A 19,574-nucleotide genomic window follows, 5' to 3' on the forward strand; every position below is an offset into this window, starting at 1 on the left:
ATGCATGTATATTCTAGGAAAGATATTTAATTCAATGGCTGACAATATTGTGGACATTTTAACTCACCTAGATACAGTGAAAGATGTGTGGGAGTATTTAATCATGTTGTGCTCTGGTCAAAATAATTTGTCCAAAATAATTTGTCCAGAATATGTGAATTATCACAAGAGTTTTATCAGATTGATAGGAAAGGTAGACCCTTACACCAATATTTTGTCAATTTTAAGATGTATGAAGAATTGAACTCCACATGACCCATCTCCTCTGATGTAAAAGCAATTGAAAAACAAAGGTAACAGAGCAATGGGCTTCCTGGGAGTGTGGGAGGTCCAGGAAAGAATTTTATTCAGTTCATGCATAGATTCATGGAGATCAGATTCCTGCCTTAGCTGATACTTTTTCACGGTTTCTCTGTGTAGCAAAGGAGAATTTGCATGACACTACACTATAAGATAAATATGCACTTGTAACCTTTGCAAAGTAGGACAGGTAAGTTTTTGAGTTGAGGATTACGTTGTGAGTGGGACGAGGAAGTCGTAGTGGCAGAATTTCGAAATGGCATGTACCTGCAAAAAAGTACCACAGTTGTAGTCATAAACTATCAAAATATGGAGGAAGTAGTCCAGGTGGCATATCAGCTTGGGTTTTGAGAAAACCATATAATTAAAGAAATTAAAGCCATATACTAGGGGTGAAACATTCATCTATAGCAGTGTACTGTTCTCACAAGAGAGGTCAACCTCAGGTAGCTAACCACAGTCTAGCAGTTCCTCTATGGCATCTTTTATGACCTGACATGATTTTACCATGTCATTTGCAAGGCCTAACAGACCATATTCTTCACCTTGGCATGTTTCCAACAGGTCTTCATCTTCTGTGGCTTTACAGCTACCATTAAGTGCTCTCTCTGTATGTGTTATGTTGTTATAGACAAATTAGTACTCAGTGTCCCTTCTATTTGGTAGTTTATGTTAAAGACATTTCTATCTCTTATACTCCAAAAGATATCCAAGACGATTGATTTATTAGCAAAAGCAGCCAACAGATGGTTATGAATAACGATAATGATGAGGACGCATATGCTTGTAATAATCTTTGTCCTCTTTTGATCACACCTATAAAGGTAATGAAAGCTGAAGACTGGTGCAAAAGAAATATTTTCTAGACCCAGGTGAGGCAATGACCACTTATGCACTATGGTGATTGATAGTGGCAGTTGCACGAATGTTGTCTTTGAAGAACACCAACATCAAGGTTATCTATTGTAGAATTGAAGGACTAGTACGATGATGTCACACTCTCCCTCCAAAGGTTTGGTGTGTCCTTGGTCAACCATGGGCTATTTGATGAAAAGGTCTGACATTGTGGATATGCAAATACCTACTCCTTTAAGCATGACAACAATGCCATGAAGTTTCCTCCAGGACCTTCTTAACATTAAGCTCAAGAAAGCAGTTTAGATCAGTCCAGCGGATGTTTCAAAGTCCTGATGTCTCCAGTTGAGCCTTCTTTAGAAGGGCCTGTGCGGCTCGGTTAGCTGGATCGACATAATCCACTTTAATAACCTAGACCAAGGCTGCAGGAGAGATAGCCAAACCCCTGCAAAATTACATTGTTGAAGAACACCATGACAAGGTTACTGACAGGTGTTTGGTCATCTATTCTATTGGAGAATCAAAGGTTGGAGTTAGTAATAACATTAGTATTAGTTTCAAGTATTGAAGTTGGTTGGGTGGTTTGCATCAGAATATTTTGTTGACTTTTCCCACCTTTCTAGCATTAGTTTCATATGGTATTTCCCTATTTCAAGTAGTTTTATTTTAGAGAAGTTTTTACTTTTATGCAAGGCCTACTGCCTATTTATTTCATTTAGACATAGAGTTCTCAAGTATGAGATTTCAATATTGAAGATTTTAGTAAAAGCTGTTTGTGGCTCTGTTTGAGTGTAATTTTTCCTCTCTATCTTCTCCTTCTCATTCTTCTAACCCTCTTTGTGAAGCCCAAGATAATAGGCCTTTCTAAGGTCTGGACCCATGCCACGTCTGATCTGGTCTCTTCGACTTGAACTTCTTCAATAAACTGTTCTTCCTGTAGAACTTGTGTTTTTCTGGCTCATATGTTTCCTTTTTTCTTCAGGCTGAGTAGAACCATGAACAGGGTCAAGGGCATGCTTAATATCACATAAGGAAGTGATGTAGCCTTGATGGAATGTGGACCAAGGGTATGGCCTATGGGATGGGTATTGAGTTTAGGCTATGAAGGGGGTGGTTTCTGCTGATAGTGATGGATATGCTTAATCTAGAATGGCTTAATATAGGTTAGGCTTCAAAGATATTAAGTTAGGTTTCAAGAAGTAAGAGTAAACTCCCAATGGGATGAGATGGGGGAGATAACCCTAAATGTCTTTGTTAACTGATCAGATGGTACTGGAATTGGGTGAAACTGGATCGAGGGTCTACTAGCTTGGTAGTAACCTCCAAGTTTGAAAGGATCTAGATGGTGGATTGATAGTTTTGAAGTTTCTTTATTTTGGAACTTAAAGAATGGGCTTCAAATAAAAAACAACAATAGCTTGGAATTGGCTCGTCAGTGTTGGCTATATCTCAGATTAGTGGTAGGGGTATGGTGGGGGTTCTGTGGCTGAAGTGTGATTGAATTTTGAAGGGTGGTGGGGGAAACATGGAAGCTCTTGATTTTAGAGGACAGAAGGGATTGAAACTGGGATTGGGGGCTAAAATAGAAGTTTAAGGTGATTTGAAGAATGGCAATAGAGTTTGAATTTTGAAGGCTATTGGTTCAGCCTCAGCAAAGATCTAGGATTGATCTAACCTTAAGACCTTTGAGTTTCTTCAATCTTGGACCTTCAATAACCAAATTCAGAAAAACCACACATGCAGCAGCAAAAGACAAATAGAAACACTTAAAGTTTGAGAAGAAAATAATTATGTTTGAAAATATGAAGCATCCCATTGAATTTGAGGACTTTTTACAATAAAATAGAGTAGTCCTAGTTGGATTAGGATTATTAACATAGAACCAGACTAGAAAATAGAACAGACCTGTATGAGGACGTATGGACCCAAAATCGTGGGCTCCTTATTGAAGTAAAATTGACTTAAACAAAGACTGAAAAATAAAGGACTAAACTGTCCCTATGGTAGAATGACTAGACTGCCCCTAGCCTAACCAAAATTAAAAAAAAAAAATACTGAAAAATAAGTAAAAGGACGTTGTATGAACTATGAAGCAAGTTCTATTTATTCATGTGTTGCTGGGCAGCAAGTCTTATCTTTTTTTTTTTTGGGGGGGGGGGGGGGTTGTTCCTAGTCTTAACTTCCACTTGGGGTGGGACTTGGCGACTTGGCTTCTGCTTTGGAGACATGCTTCCTGGGTAGCTTTTCAGGAGGTACTAAAAAGTTCTCAGGCAAAAGCTCTTTGATGGTTTCATGATCTTGGTTTCAAGTTGAGCCATTGAGGAACCCCTTGTTTTGGGGAAAGAAGGCAAGCTTGATTCTTTGCGGGTACAATCAGTGCTTCTGAAAAGAGACAGTAACTTCTTTGAAATTGTCCCTTTTTCATTAGGGAGTACTAATTTTGTATCTCAGTAGGTAGGTTAAGAGGTTGAAGTATTATGTAATGCCCTTTGTACATAAAAGAGATGCATTAGTTTTACTTCCCAATTACAATTACATCATTGTCAAATAACCATGGTCTTCATAATAACGCTATCTGTAAGCCTCATGGCACATCACATTAGATGTACTCTGAATAGTAATGAAGCTGTAGGGGCATTAGAAACTTTCAAAATAGATGGTATAGTTGTAGGGAGTTAGACACTTCTTATTGACTTGTAGCTTATCACCATTCAGAATAGATGATATAGTTGTGGGTGCTTCTTAGTCTTTAACCCAGTTTTCTTACCAAAAAGGTTTAGACTTTAGACTCAATATTAACACAACTACAATGAGTCTGGATCCTCTACCCTCATGGAGAGGAAAAATTCCAACCCACATGGTTGGATACTTGACACATGTCCAATCTAACAACAAAATCTTCTCTTTAAGGAAATGAGAGAAGATTTGGATACCTACATTTTCACAACTTTCTTAGAAAGAGGATTTTTTTTTTTTTTAGATTGGACATGTGTCAAGCATCCAACCATGTGAATTGGAATTTTTCCTCTCCATGTGGGTAGAGGATCCGGACTCATTACGAGTTGTGTAAAGCTACCTGGGTAGTCCATTTGCCTTCGTGCTGTGTTTCAGCTACTAGGATTTTGATGAAAGCATCTGTGGTAGTCATCCTTTTAATAATTACAAACACAACAAACCAAAACAGAGTGAATAGGGAGGATGAAGAAAAGAAGACATGGTAATGGCTGTTGTATAGAATTCTAACTCTCCTCCTTGCATAGGCAAATAGAGATGATATTTAGGGTATGAATAGGATTCCTAGATGGTTACATGATAAAAGAAAGAAATACATGTAAACTATGAAGATATAAGCCTATGATAGGTAACTTATCTTCCAAGTAATGTGATAAAAGGGGCAGAACATAAACTGAAGTGTTCATGACTTAGGTGTACTCCCACAATACACAAGGTTACGTTCCCTTACATTAATCTATGCTTTAACAGTACCCCTTTAGCTAGGGCATAGGAAACACTCAATACCCAGCTTGCAACAACCACTCTTGAAGGTAGGACCAAATAAGCTCTTGATAAAGATGCCACTGAGCTGCCCAATACAAGGAAAATATGGGATGACTAATGTCTTTCTTGAGTAAGACATCTATAAATTAACTATCAACCTCAATGTGCTTGGTGTGCTTGTGTAAAACAGGGTTACCATTAATGCAGATAGCATTTTGGTTATCACAAGACATTTTCATGGTTTGATGATTGGAAGACCCTACTCATGGAGGAACAATTGCAGCCACATTTGGTAAGCAATAGTTTGAACCACAGCAGCACAGCTCCATATTTAGCTTCTGCTCTTAATCAAGCAACATAAGCATTGATGATCCAATGGAAGCATATAGATTGAATGACAAGGTTTCCTTGTTAGGATCCATAGATGATCCCAACAGAAGCATATACATCAAATTCTAGACAAGATTTCTAGAGTGTCATAGTGCAAATATCCAACCAATGATAGTCCTTTGACAACACACATTTTGTTCCCACACAACTCTAGCTCCTCTACACCTTTTTGGTCTTCAAGATCACACACTATGAGATGAAAAAAGAAGAAGAGAGCCTCCTGAGGAGTAGGAGGTTAGAGTTTGAATCCTTTCAGGGCCAGGGGCGAAGCCCCGCTTTATATTTAAATTATATGTAACAGCTACCAAAAAAAAAAAAAAAAAAAGGGAAAAGAGAGATTTCTAGGAGAGGAATGTTCTCTACAAATTTCAAAAGGAGAATGATATTGTGAGTGAATTCTAACCAAGAAACTCTACTTTCTATTGGTAGCACTCATTGAACAATTGGACCCTATCACCAAGCCTCACTAGTTGAGTAAGGATTTTCAGCTTGCAATTGAGACTTAAATCTCAAAGCTCATTGATTGAGCAAAGATTATTAAGTTTCCAAGTGAGACTCAAATCATCAAGCTCAATCTGTCTTTTCCAACAAGGGAAGTATTTGATTGATGGGGGAAATCGTTGATTGGGTCTAATTGATTCAATTCAAAAGGTTTCATTTTTCAACAAATCCTCCTATAGGGCCATAATAATAAAATATCCCAGATATAAGTTTGGATCCTCCATGGGTTGGAAAACTTTCCAACCCACATTTCTGGTTGTGTGACATGTGTCCAATCTAAAATAGAATCCAATACTGTTTTTCATTATTTTTTAATATTTTTAAAAAAGTTTCCAACTAGTCCACCACGATTCGCTACCTTTCTTTCCACTTCCATTCTTTCCCTCTCCTTTCCACCTCTCTACTTCTCTTTGTTCCACTTCCTCTCTTCTTCAATCTCCTAGACTTGTAGCAATTCTTAGAAATGTGTAATTTTTATTGTTTAGAAATTTAAATATAGAATAAAATATCCTTTAATACTGTCTATGAAGGAATCAAAATACTGGGATAATTAGATCTTGATCTCTCAAAATTGGAAAATTAATTGCTCTCTCTCATTTTCCTTCATTCTTGTTATCAAGTAAACCCTGACATCTAAACTCTTCCAATTCAACACATCATTTAGAGGGTTTGGATTCTAAGATCAAATGTAGTGGATTATAACGACTAATTAGAGAACATCTCTTTCACTGCATCTCCAATAACACTTGTTTCTCTACCAAAAAAGCTAAACAAAGAGTTATGTTTTGAATATTTCCCAAGTAGTAGTAGATATATGAAAGATAGAGAAGAAGAAAGTGAAGTGTAGATAGAGGAGTCCTCTGTGGCGTTTTGATAAAGTTAGGGGAAAAATAATGATAATAAATTTGAAGAAAACGAAGTTTCAAAATGTTTTGATTCTGTTTCAGATTAATTACGAAAAAATGGTGGATTCTAATATAGAATGGACATGTCACTGTAACCAGATATCTGGGTTGGAAAATTTTCCAACCCATATGAGTGGAGGAGCCAGACTCAATATCCAGTGGTAGCTACCATCTATCTCCATAAGCTTCTGCCAAATTAACACCAGAATATAATGATGTCAATGAGATAACTTGGATGTTAGATCAGCTACTTGCTTCCTTATGATAGCATAATTTGTGGCATACAGATTGCCAATGTATTTTCTTAAAGAAAAGCACAAACTGGCTTACTAGTCCAACTGCAAATGATATATCATATATGAGGCCTTCTGATGGTGTGGTAATTCAATTTGCCCATTAATCGTCTAGAGCAATGGGGATCAGCAAAGTTTTACTGTCAGTAGAACGAAGTTTTTGATGAGAATCCGTAGGTGTATCAATTGGTTTGGCAGCAACAAGTCTTGTATTAGACAAAAGATCCATGGACATATTACCTTTGGGACAAATTAATCTCCCTTGCTGCAAAGCTCTTCAATACCCAAAAAATACCAGAGAGGACCCAGATCCTTATTAAGTTTATTTTGAGAGGTTGAAAGAGCGGCAGGACGTAAAGAATCAAAGGAATAGTCTCAGTATGGTTTGCTGATACCTTTTCATGAACGCTACCTTTATTAGAATTGGCATTGAGATGGCCATAATATTCCAACAAATCCTTTGGTATGCCTCTCTTTAGCATACTATAATCACACTTGATGGGTTCTTGGTTAGCTGCATTGATCACTGGGACGAGGCCCACCTGGAGGACCTGAAAGAAATACCAACCAGTCTTTGGATCAGGGATGCAGAAATGCAGCTCAAGTATTATCCTTTAGTTGGATGAGAGACTAAGTCTACTCCGAAGTAGGGAAGGGATCCAAGCTAGTTACCTCAGCATATTTCTGTTCATACTCCATATTAAGTTCATCAATGAATACATACATCCTGGACTTATCTTCATGTTTCTATTCTACACAGATTACAAGACTGCACCCCACCCAAAAAAAAAGGGGAAAGGCCTATTACAAGACAGAATAGGCCCATTAACAATTCTGTCTTTGATCCATGTTACAACAGATTTTGAGCACATTGTGGCTATCTTAACTCACATTCTTTGAAACCGAATCATATGGTGGTGGCTTCTATCTTGACAAGTCTTCATCCAAAAATTGAGTTATTTGGTTGATGTGTTTCTTCAACACATGAGAAAACCTGGTAGGTTTCAATCCATTATTATGACTGCTTTCCCTAGCACGCAGAAAGATCCATCTTGACTCCCCTAGGTCAATGGGATGTTAGTCAATTTTATTTGATTTTCATGCTCCTGGAATCAAACATGGGATTCCATTTATCTTGTCTTCATCATGTTGTGTGGTCGCTGTTAGTATATTGTATTTCTCATGGTTTATGGTAATGAGCTAAACATGTTTGTGATAGTCTACTTATGTGTGCTAAAATATGACTGAGATTACCACAGCACAAGTGTAAAAGTGTACATTTACCAAGCATTCAACAAGCTCGGAGAACGAATCCAGAATATTATCATGAACAAAGTGAAGCTTTGATCAACTCCCTAGAGCTGCACGGGGATATGAGTCTTAAGAAGATGCCAAGATCTTTCTTTTTTTAAAACAATTCTTTGAGGTACATAAAATACAATATGCCAAAACCAAAACATGTGGCAAAATATAACCTATTTTTGAAGTTGCAATGTGGAAAGACAAGATTCACTGGTCCAATCTAAAGATCAACCAGTTTATGCTCCTTGCCTATGGGTCGTTCTTTAGTGATAGCTGGAGTGATAAGTGGAGCCACTTCATCTTCCATTGTCGTGGCTTTATCTTCTTGTTCTTTTACCCAATTGTTCAATGACTGAGCTCAGTTTGTCTAAGTAAGCATCCATAGGATTAGATGTGACCAGAAAATGGTTTCTTTAATTCCTTGCATTGCTATTATCTCTCATAAGCTTTACTTCAAATTCTGGCAAGTTCTCCTGCATGGCCTAAAATTGTTGTACTGACAATAAAGAAGAGGAGAGTCTGTGATATCTACAGCCAAGTTTAGCTTTGGTGCAGATTGATGGATGAATCTGCTGTGGTGAGTCAACTTGATGAAAGAAAAGGAGAAGAGAGAGAAGCAACGGAAAAAGACCCCTAAACCTCACATTGATTAGCTGAGGTAGCTCACCTACAGGAAACTTCCTTGACGACAAACCACAAGTACACAACTCCTATATAACTAATTGTTGGAAGAGTTGGAGAAATCCTAACTTGTGTCTAAAGGACACAACAAGTGCTTTATTTATACTAATAACTTACCAAGTATAGAACCAATCAAATCTTCCTAGTGTGGGAATCTTACAAGAGAATAGAAGATTCTAGCAAATCTATCCTAAACAAGGAAACCCCAGAAACTAAATCTACTAAATCTGTCTTACAACACTCACCCTCAAGTTGGAGCTTAGATATTTATCATGCCCAACTTGCCAATAATATTACTGAACATCTTGACACTTAAGCTCTTTGTAAGCACATCGGCCCGCTGATTATCTAAGGTAACTAATGTAATATGAACCAGCCCGATCTCAAGTTTTTCCTTGATGAAGTGCTTGTTGATCTCCACATGCTTGGTCCTATCATGTTGTACCAGATTATGAGCTATGCTGATAGTTGACTTCCAATCCAAATCAAGGAAGAAAATTCGACCGAAACAGGAATTTCGACCTTGCAAAAGGCCGAAATTTCGACGTTTCGGTCGAAATTTCGACTCAGGTATTATATGAGGATTCTACAGGCCTATGCCATCTGGATCCTCTGAAGGTGGAGGAGTCTCCGAGTCTCTAGAATCATCAATGCTCATCGATCTCATAGATCCCACCAAGCTCTCAGCATCAGTCGGACTGTAAGACCCATATGATGACGTGTCCTTTGTGTTATAGCCGTGCTGTCTCCCCTTCCCCTTCCTCCAATATGTAGAGGAAACATTTTGGCCTCGAGATGCAGCTCCATATGGTCTGAATCCTGTGTTGTGTGGGTGAACTGACTCTCACCTGTGAATCTCGGTGGTCATCCTCCCCCCTTGACTCTCACGTATTGCTGGTGGTGGTGGTGGTGGTCTGTCCTTAGGATTAGCTGAATCTTGATCACGAGGTCCAACACCCTCCTTATCCCCTCCATCATCATAGTTGTCATCATCATCATCATCATCATCACCATCGTTGTCGTCGCCTGAGTCCTGAGTCACATCATCCTCAGTGTCAGACCAGACAATCAAATCCTCACTCTGGGTGGATGCACTAGGGTGTGGCACGAAGGGATGGGCGGGTGCTACATGTGCACTCCCCTTCTGGGCCATGAAGTCCTCCACATCAGCCTTCATCTCCTCTGCAATCTATCTACTGGGATGACCTCCCTCCTCGTCCAACAATGGCTCTCCACTATCCCTAATCCAGTCAACTATTGGGTTATCATCATCATCCATCTCAAATATGTCGGCCAACTAGATATTGTTACTCTCTCTGTCCACCCACTGTCTAATATGGTCCTCCCCTCAGTCTCATATTATAGCGTATGTAGACAAGGTCCTTTAGACGCTTCACACTTAATCGGTTGCGCCTCTTCGAGTGAATGAAGCTGATCAAGCACAAAGCAGATGGGACAGTTGACAGGTACAAGGCAAGATTGGTGGCCAAAGGCTTTGCTCAAACTTATGGGATTGACACCAAGAGACATTTGCTCTAGTTGCAAAGATGAACATTATTCCGTTGTTCTTTCATGTGCTATGGATAAGGGCTGGAGCCTACAACAATTAGATGTGAAGAATGCTTTCATACATAAGGAACTCCATGAAAGGTATATATGGATGTGCCACTTGGGTATTCTACTCCTGAGACTCGTGGGGAAGTGTGCAAGTTAAAAGAGAGATTTGTATGGGCTGAAGTAGTCTCTTAGGGCTTGGTTTAGGAGATTTCATAGATTCATGATTTCCTATGGCTACTAGCAGAGTAATGCAGACCATACCTTATTTGTTAAGAGAGATGGTTCCGGCATAGTACAAAATTCGACCAAAATTAACGAAATTTCGGTTGAAATGCCTACATTTTTTCTAATCAAAACGAAATACAAGGACAGATATGAAAAGTGTCATGTATCGTATCGACCGAAATTTCGGTCAATATGATACTAAATTTCCATCCGATACTATATCAAGCCAAAACGACACATTGGTAGGCTATAAAGTGTCCATTTTGGACCTAGTTTTCGACCTATCGCCATTTTCGAGCATATCGAGCGATATCACCAGTGACATTTTGACCCTATTTTGATTTTTTAAAATTTTTTTTTGTATTTCTTTTGCTTTCATCCCTCTCTTCACCTAATTTCTACAACTACATTTCATTCAAACACTAGATTTGCTCCTCCATTTGTGCATTTTCTTAAATCTTGCAAGGTAAGTAACCAACTTCCTCATTTTTTTATTTTTGTTTTGTTTGTGCCTTACATCTTCTTGGATTGCTTCCAAATTTAAGTATGTTTACTTTAGAGTGTTGATCTATAAATTTGTAGTGTCAAAATTAATTTTTTATTCTTCCTACTATTTTTTTATTTTTCTATTATTAAAAATATTTAGTAAATTATGTATATTGCTAAAAATGTATATGTATAGTAGAGGTATGAGCTTCAAATTAATGTATGTGAGAGTTAAGACACCATATTGTTGTGATGGTGTTGGATCAATTTTTTTCTTTTGTTAATTATGTAATTTTACTGTATTTAATATATATTTAAATAATTAAAAAAATATTTAAAACTAATTAATTTCTATTTTAAATTTAAAAATAGGAGAGTATTAGTGGAAGCATATATGCAATTTTTTGGAGCATGTTGTGGAGCTTTTTAAGATAGTGTGTATTTTGTATATTTTTTAATTTTTTATATATTAAAAAACACATTTATATATTTTTTTTATATTTAAAAATAGGAGGTTATTATTAGAAGCATGAATGTAATTTTTGGAACATATTGTGGAGCTTTTTAAGATACTTAGTGTGTATTTCTTGTATCAGGCACACTCTTTCAAAGATGTCAGACATAGCTTGGCAACACCGGAGGCCACTGACAGTTGATAGGAGGAAGAGCGAGAGTAATTATTGCGATAAACAAATAGGAGGAGGTGGGGCCACTAGGCTGAAGGTGCATCTAGCTGGTAGAAACAGGGATGTAGTAGGGTGCCAAAAGGTGCCCGTAGAGGTTAAGAAGGCAATGGCCTCATATATTAGTGGGGGAAAGCAAAAAAGGAAAGAGAAGAGAACACAAAGGGAGGAGTTCGAGGATGCATGCTTAAACGACCTTCTAGATCCCAAGGATTATGGTTTAGATGAGCCAGAAGAGTATGGATGTGACCTTGAACCAGAGGCCGAATAGATCAGGAAGGCGATGATGATGAGTAGGGAGCAATAGAGGGTTGATGACATGAGGAGGCAACAGAGGTATTGGGTTGTGGATCCTCTAAAGAGCCAGCAGGTATGGGAGGAACAGGCAGCTCCCCAGTCCCTATGAGGAGTCAGAGTGTGAGGCAGGAGGTTCCTATCTCACAGGCCCCTACAAGGGGTCGAGTTTCGTCAGCACATCCTATAGATCCAGATCTGGAGATTCTTCACAATGATCCGGCCTTATTTGTGAGGCTTAAACATAAGCAGAGAAAGTTGAAGCACTTATGGGGGAGTGTGAAGGAAAAAGTGGGGATAGCTTTCTCTAAATGGGCTTATTACCATAGTATTCCAGCACATACAGCTTAGCCGACCCCATTTAGTTGGGACAAGGCTTATTGTTGTTCTTGTTGTTGTTGTTGTATTCCAGCACATACAGCCCAAGGGCCCTACTATAGGATATGATTGAGGAGATAGGCAAGGCTGGGAGTGGTGTACAGGGACCCACTTCATATGAGAAATATAATGTATGTTTGCCTAAGCATAAAGAGGACTTAAATGAGTATATTAAGGGATTAAAGCCCATGTGGCCTCATTATGAAGTGACTGATGGATGATGGATGATGGTTGAACTAGTCCCACTAGACAGTCCATCATCAATTTCGTGTTGAATTGTGATGGGAGGACAGTGTTCCTCAAGTCAGTAGATGCATCCGGTGATAAGAAGGATGCAAAATATATTTATAAATTATTAAAGCAAGTGGTGGAGGAGGTTGGAGTGGAAAATTTGATCCAAATTGTGACTGATAATGGCTCCAACTACAAGAAAGCTGGGTTAAAGATGCAGGAGAACTCTAAGTATCAAAAGATTCAAAATATATAGTATTAATTTTCATTTTTAAATACATATATTTACATTACATGTACACTTTATGACTTTGTATTGATGCCTTGATGGATGGACAGATATAAAGCTCTTTTGGACTTCATGTGCTGTTCATTGCATTGACTTAATGTTGAAGGACATCGGAAATGTCAAGCTTGTGAAGAAGACCATGGAGCAAGCCCGACAAGTTAGCACATTCATCTATAACCACACATATGCATTAAAGATGATGAGGGACAAGTGTCAGGGTGACTTAGTGAGGCCAGGCATAACCAGATTTGCTGTTAAAAACGTGATTAACCCAATTCTGGATCATCTTCTGGAATTGTATAACTGTCAAAAGTGAGTGACTGTTCATCGGAACTGTTATAGTCCGAATACTCATATGGATAGCACTGCAAAGCGTTGAGTGTAGGAAGACTGGCCTTAGGAGCATGTTTGCATCAGAGCAGTGGTTTAGCTGGGAGGGTTCTTCATATGTGGGAGGAAGGAGAGCACAATGGACCATACTCGATGAAACTCTCTGGCATAATGTGAGGATAATGGTGAAGATGCTTAAGCCTGTGGTGCATATGTTAAGGATGCAGAGAAAACCTACTCTACCACACATATTTGCTGCAGTAAAGAGAATGAAGCAGCAAGTTGCTTAGGTCCACCCACACGGCAACAAGAAAGTCCTCAAAATCATCCAAATTTGACATTGTGACAACAAAAATACCTATGGATGACTATGGATCACAAAAGGGAATGGAGGCAGAAGCTACATTTGTACTGGAAGTCACGTTGGAGAAGACATGGCAAGTCTGGACATCAACTGCCAGAGGTACTAGAGCTCGTATGAGGAAAGAGGTGCTGGAGTACTCAAGTTTTAAAACCAATGTTGCTTAGATGCTTGATTGCCACCCCTATTTCCATTCCTATCTCTAGGGGAATTTTTTTTGGGTCATCCATGCAACTTCCAACACTTATCTTTTGTATGACACTCCTTTCCACAATACTTGCACTTCATTTGAGTGAGAGAATCAGCCATTGCAAGAACATAAAAGATCACAAACTTTGGAAAAATTACTGGTAGGAGAAGACAGGCCTACCACCCCAAACTAGGCATAAAAATTTTTACCAAAAAAAACAATTTTTAGAGCTCAAAAAGGTATGGAGTGACGGAAACAGCAGGGGTAATCTCCTCGAGAGCCATCGCAGAGTTGTGGGCTTTCTGGAAGGGGAATCAATGACCCTAGACAGAGGTCGCTTAAGTGTTGCGAGCCTACTAGGATGGTCGCAGGTTGCAGGCGCTGGAGGTTATGGCTGCTGGAGGTGAGGCGGTAGATGCAGAATAATTGCAAGAAGAGAATGGTGAGAAACTACCACAGGAAGGAGAAGGTTCCATATGTCTTATGACCCAAAGCAAGAAAAAAGAAGGTTCGATTGCTTTAAAAAAACAGAGAAAGATGTTGATTGCCTGAAAAAAAACAGAGGAAGTCTGTTATGCGATGGTTGTTGGTGGAAACGATAGTTGCAGACAAGGTTAGTGTCTCAGGTTTGGAAGAAAACCAGATGCCGATTGCTTTAGAAGTGAAAAAAAAAAAAAAGAGATGCGATAAAGGAAGAACATGGCGGAAGTGGTTTCAGCTGCAGACAGAGGAGGGGAAAAACTGATTGTAGTTGCAGGTTGCAGAAGAGCTTCGATGGTGGTTTGCAGAGAAAAAAAAATCTTTGATGGAGGAAGGTGGCCGAAGGTGGATGCTTCAGGTTCCTCCGATGGTTTAGGCTTAAGTTTTCAGGTCACGATAATGGGGAAAGGCTGGTTGCTGGATGATGATGGAACTTCAATTGTCAGCCATGGCTGCATTTTTTTTTTTTATTTTTTTTTTTTTTTTTTGGGGGGGGGGGGGGGACTTTGCAATTGATAGAGAAGAGGAAAAGGAGGCGACGATGCTCAAATAAAAGTCGGCTCTGATACCATGTTGGAAGAGTTAGAGAAATCCTGACTTGTGTCTAAAGGACACAACAGGAGCTTTATTTATAAACACAGAATAAATCAAATCTTCCGAGTGTGGGAATCTTACAAGAGAATAGAAGATCCTAGCAAATCTACCCTAAACAAGGAAACCCATGTATGGAAACTAAATCTATTAAATCTGTATTATAACACTAATGGAAATAACATCTTGGACTAAACTCGGGAAAAGAAAAGAAAAAAAAAAACTGTTAATCAGAATAGGGTCCAACAATTGATTGACAAATATCTAATAAGATAATTTTCTAATTAATAGGAAATGCTAACTTCATAATTAAAATCTAAATTTTGGACCTTATAATTGAACTCATTACAAATATAAACCACTCAAAACCATGGTAGAAATTTTGACTGAAAATGACAAAATTTCCATCAAAATCTTTTTTTTTAGAAAACTGAGATGAAACTTGTGATGAATCCAAACCTGCAAGATTTTGTAGCTCTCAACTGGTTTCGCCTAGTTTCGCGGCTTTTGCCACTTCCGCTGAGGCGGTTTTGACCCCCCAACCCCTTTCTTGCTAATTTTTTTTTTCTTTCAACATATTTTTCATGGATTTTGGAAGATTTTTGCAAGGTTTTTCCAAACATTCCATTTTATGATTTTTTGTTTGTTGATGGCTTAAATGGTCTTGTATGGCTATGAGATTAATAAATGTTTAATTCAAGACTATTATCAATGATTGTGTGTTGTTCAGTTTTCTAACATTTGTATCTCTCAAAACCTTTCATGTGTTAGTACAATTGAATGATTACTTTTCATTGGTTTTTTAAACAAAATATTAGTTCCATTGTGTTCATTATTATTTAAATAGGCAGTAGGCAAGAAATCAGATAAAAAAAAAACCATAAAAAAGGGCCAAAACTTACTGTCCAAACTTGCAGGGAAAACTTCCAAGTTTCAAACAAAATTTTGGTTGAAACCACCATATCTCGGTCTCCCGCCCAGTTGAAACCGGCCTTGATTCCGAACCTTGCTTAAAACTAAATACCATAACCATAAAACTACCAAAGAAGGCCCAAGTTTCACGATAAACTACATCCAAGAGTCGTGATCATGCTCCTACATTATCACGTCCTCAATGTTTTTGTATTATGGGGTATGCCTGTCTGTTTGTGATCCTGTATTCTTGATCAATTTCCTGGACAGATTTGAACTGCTATCTCAAGTTCAGTAACAAGAACAACAACAATAAGCCTTATCCCAACCAAATGGGGTCGGCTACATGGATTCTTGCCCTCCAATCAGTTTTGTTCGAGACCATGCTAGATACAAGGCCTAAGCTATACATATCCTTTCTCACCACTTCTCCTAAGGTTATCTTAGGTCTTCCCCTAGCTCTTCTAGTTCCTTCAATATGGATTATATCACTTCTCTGTACAAGGGCATTTATAGGTCTCCATTGAATGTGGCCGTGCCATCTCAAACGACTTTCTCGAAGCTTATCACTTATGGGAGCAACTCCCAGACGAACTCTAATATGATCATTTCTTATCTTATCCATCCTAGTTTTGCCACTCATCCATCTTAGCATCCTCATTTTTGCTACACTGAGTTTATCTATATGACTCTTTTTAACAGCCCAACACTCTGCAACGTACATCATAGCTGGTCGAACAACAGTCCTATAAAATTTTCCTTTAAGCTTTAATGGAATATGTCGATCACATAAGACCCCGGACGCACCTCTCCATTTCATCCACCCTATTTTAATTATTTGGGAAACCTCATCCACCCTATTTCAGTAAGTGTTTGTTAAATATTTTCTCTCTATTCCTGGTTAATGCTCAATGGATAGGGGTGAGAAATTGTGCTTTTTGTCAGGAATTTTGTTTTGACTATCTAGGATGCAAGGTATGGTTGACCTTTCTGAAACCATGCACTCACTACACTCTGTTGTTAGAAGCCAGTGGTTCCTTTCTGGAAATTCTTGTTGACTTGCCAATAGGGGAGCAAAAAATAAATAAAAAAATCTAGATTCTTCTTGAAAAAGCAGTAGCATCATTGATTAATTATGAAATTTTAGCACATCAGAATGAGTCCACTATAGGATCTAGGGAGAGAAGTTCAGGAAAATGAGTACATTAGAAGATCTCTTCTTTGTATACTGGTTATCACTTCATCATGTGAACTTTCCAAGGTTCTAATTTACTTATCAGATACTTCAGTTTCAGCAGCTGGTATATGATCACAGTAAAGTAATTGATACTAAAATGGTGCAGTAGCTCCATTTTGACCAACAATAGCCTTTCTGTGAAGGCTGGGGTAGGGCTGCATACATTAAGACCTTCAGCAGACCCCACAGTGGTGAGAGCCTCACGTACTGTGTGTGCCCCTTTATATTAGAATGAATTCAAGTAAAAAAGAATCTGTGAGCATACCGTTAACTGTGAATTGCAAGTGTGTTAGAACTCAACAGACCATTGACTGAATTAAAACTGAAACATTGTGTGTTCTTAAGCAGCAAACTGTGGAGGCTTTACTTGAGTCAGGATATTCTCTTGTCAGAGAACAGAAGCTCATTATGGAGACCAAGCTTTCAAAGGAGTACATGAAGAATATTGATGAGTAAGAGCTATCAAATTAAACTGTTGTCACTTTTGAGGGCTGTTTGTTGCAATTACCGACACACGGTAACCTCTTTTGGTTCCTAATATTAAGGGTATCCCAAAAATAAAAAAGTTTTCCTATAAAAGGTAAATAGATTGTCTCCTTTTCTTGAATTTAAATTTTTGTTTGGTAGATTTCGGATTGGTCTGGCTGAATTCAGTAATCTTCTAAAGCATATCTGATATTCAAAACCATAATTGTTACTAATCCTCAGTTATACATGTCCTTTATCACTTTTCTTAGAGCCACTCTGTGCCTTAACCTGTGGCTCTTTTCGCTCTTTCAATATGAATCAAATCACCTTCTCTTGAAGCACCTAAAAGGCTTCCAATGCTGAAATGACGCTCTCTCTTATCATGTATGGAACACCACACTTGTAAAAGAAGAATACCTGCCAAGTCTTTACTGGCTGAATCTTTATTCTTCTTTGTATATCTTATTCATCTTTAAGATGCCACTATGAGGCAACTCTCTGATTCACCAGTGTGACTCCAGCCTATGAGGGGAAGCTTTTTAAAGCCAAGAGAATTGCCAGTCGGAGTCTTGAATTATTCACCTTTCTGACTTCCTTCGTTCATAAGCCTTCTACCTGTCACTTTGAATATTATCAGGTTTTTTTGTTTTGGCGAAGTGAAAAAGGATTTGCATAGCATCGGCCTTGTGTCTGCTATGGCCTCAAATGGGGCTGATTATAAGGCATGGATCCATGTGTCTGATCCCATTTGGTTGAGAAAATGCTTCTTGTTGTTGCTGTTGTATTCTTGAGTCTCAACCATAGGTTGAACGAGTGAAGTGATCTGCTGTTTACCCATGATCGTGTGTGCTCTCCTCAGTCATTCTTTGCGGCAGCTCCCGGTAAAAGTTGGGATTCAAAGAAACTTACATTTGGATCATACTTCACTGAACATTCTTACATTTGAGATCACATCAATGGCTCATATTTGGGTTTTGGGGGATCGGGTTCCAGCATGAACACTTTTAGATGCTCACCTCTTTAAGTTCCACCAGAAAAGTTCAATTTTTCAATGGAAGTTCTTTGGAGGTAAGGTTTGCTGGAATCCATTTCAGAAGGAATTTATCATGTAGTCGTTCAAGGTGACAGGCTGACAGCACCACATTGATTTAAGTTGTCAACTAGCAGCAGGCCGGCCCCAACAGAGATATTCACATCACTGAAGATACTATTGAACACCTGAGTTCATTGCTCTATTCAGACTTGAATATTGTGTTTTCTAAAAAATAATGCATAGCTACGGTATAATTTAATTTCAAATTAAATTGAAGCATTATATCATTAATGGAATTTCAGCCATTAATTTTCCTGGAAAATAACTCTGAAAAACCAAAGAGCTATTTAAACGATAAGAAAGAAAGAAAGATGATTAATATCAATAAGTTTTTCAGATATCCCGAGGATTTTACTAGTAATAAACATGCTTCAAATTTGTCTTCCCAGATATTAAAGACCTTAAAAAGTATTAACTCCAGCTATGTTCTTTGACAATTATGGTTTCTTGTATGATCATCTAAAGAGAGGTTCCCAAGAGGGGCGAGTTCCAATCCACAGAACTTGCGAGGAAACAATATGCATATACATGATTATGGATGTGTAAGATGCAATGAAGTCCTAGGATGCAATCTAGTATACTAACCGTGCTGGTCTCTATTTATATAAACACGCATGATGAATCACCATTCTCCTCTGTGTAAGTTGAAATTCACACTGGCCCTTCACGGGTCTTAACTGTCTTTTGCGCATCCATGACAAAGGATCCAAGGACAGGTCATCACTCTCTCACCATTCTTGGTGCATCTCATCACATGATATCATCACGACTGTTGGTCTGAGATTGACGCATGTTAGGAAAATACCTAGCCACGATACAAGGTCATCCACTTGTCATGTTGCTTATGGTCACGATACCTTTCTTTAAGTCCGCCACTCTTGTTGGTCAGGTATCCTTCCCAATTTAGGAATGTTGATCCTCATGGTTCCTAGCCATCTTTTGGATGAACACTTTGCAACCCTATGATCATTACCACATAATACAGCAGAGGCACTCCGTGTTCCCATATGGCTCTCAACTGTGTTTTGGGTGTCCCACTCCCAC

General features: G+C 38.4%; 1 protein-coding gene across 1 annotated transcript in view; it reads left to right on the forward strand.

Moving 5' to 3' along the window:
• The window catches only part of LOC149018736 (P-loop containing nucleoside triphosphate hydrolases superfamily protein), a 67,550-nt gene extending 49,559 nt beyond the window's left edge, over positions 1–17,991 (forward strand). Inside the window, exon 12 of the mRNA XM_089152899.1 lies at positions 17,318–17,991. Coding sequence (XP_089009025.1) covers positions 17,318–17,425 — 108 coding nt within the window. The 3' untranslated portion in view covers positions 17,426–17,991. The remainder of the gene's footprint in view (positions 1–17,317) is intronic.
• The last annotated feature ends 1,583 nt before the right edge of the window (positions 17,992–19,574 follow it).

Source organism: Hakea prostrata, chromosome 4 (assembly GCF_041222555.1).
Source record: "Hakea prostrata isolate BN-2017 chromosome 4, UWA_Hpros_2, whole genome shotgun sequence".
Taxonomy (NCBI): domain Eukaryota; kingdom Viridiplantae; phylum Streptophyta; class Magnoliopsida; order Proteales; family Proteaceae; genus Hakea; species Hakea prostrata.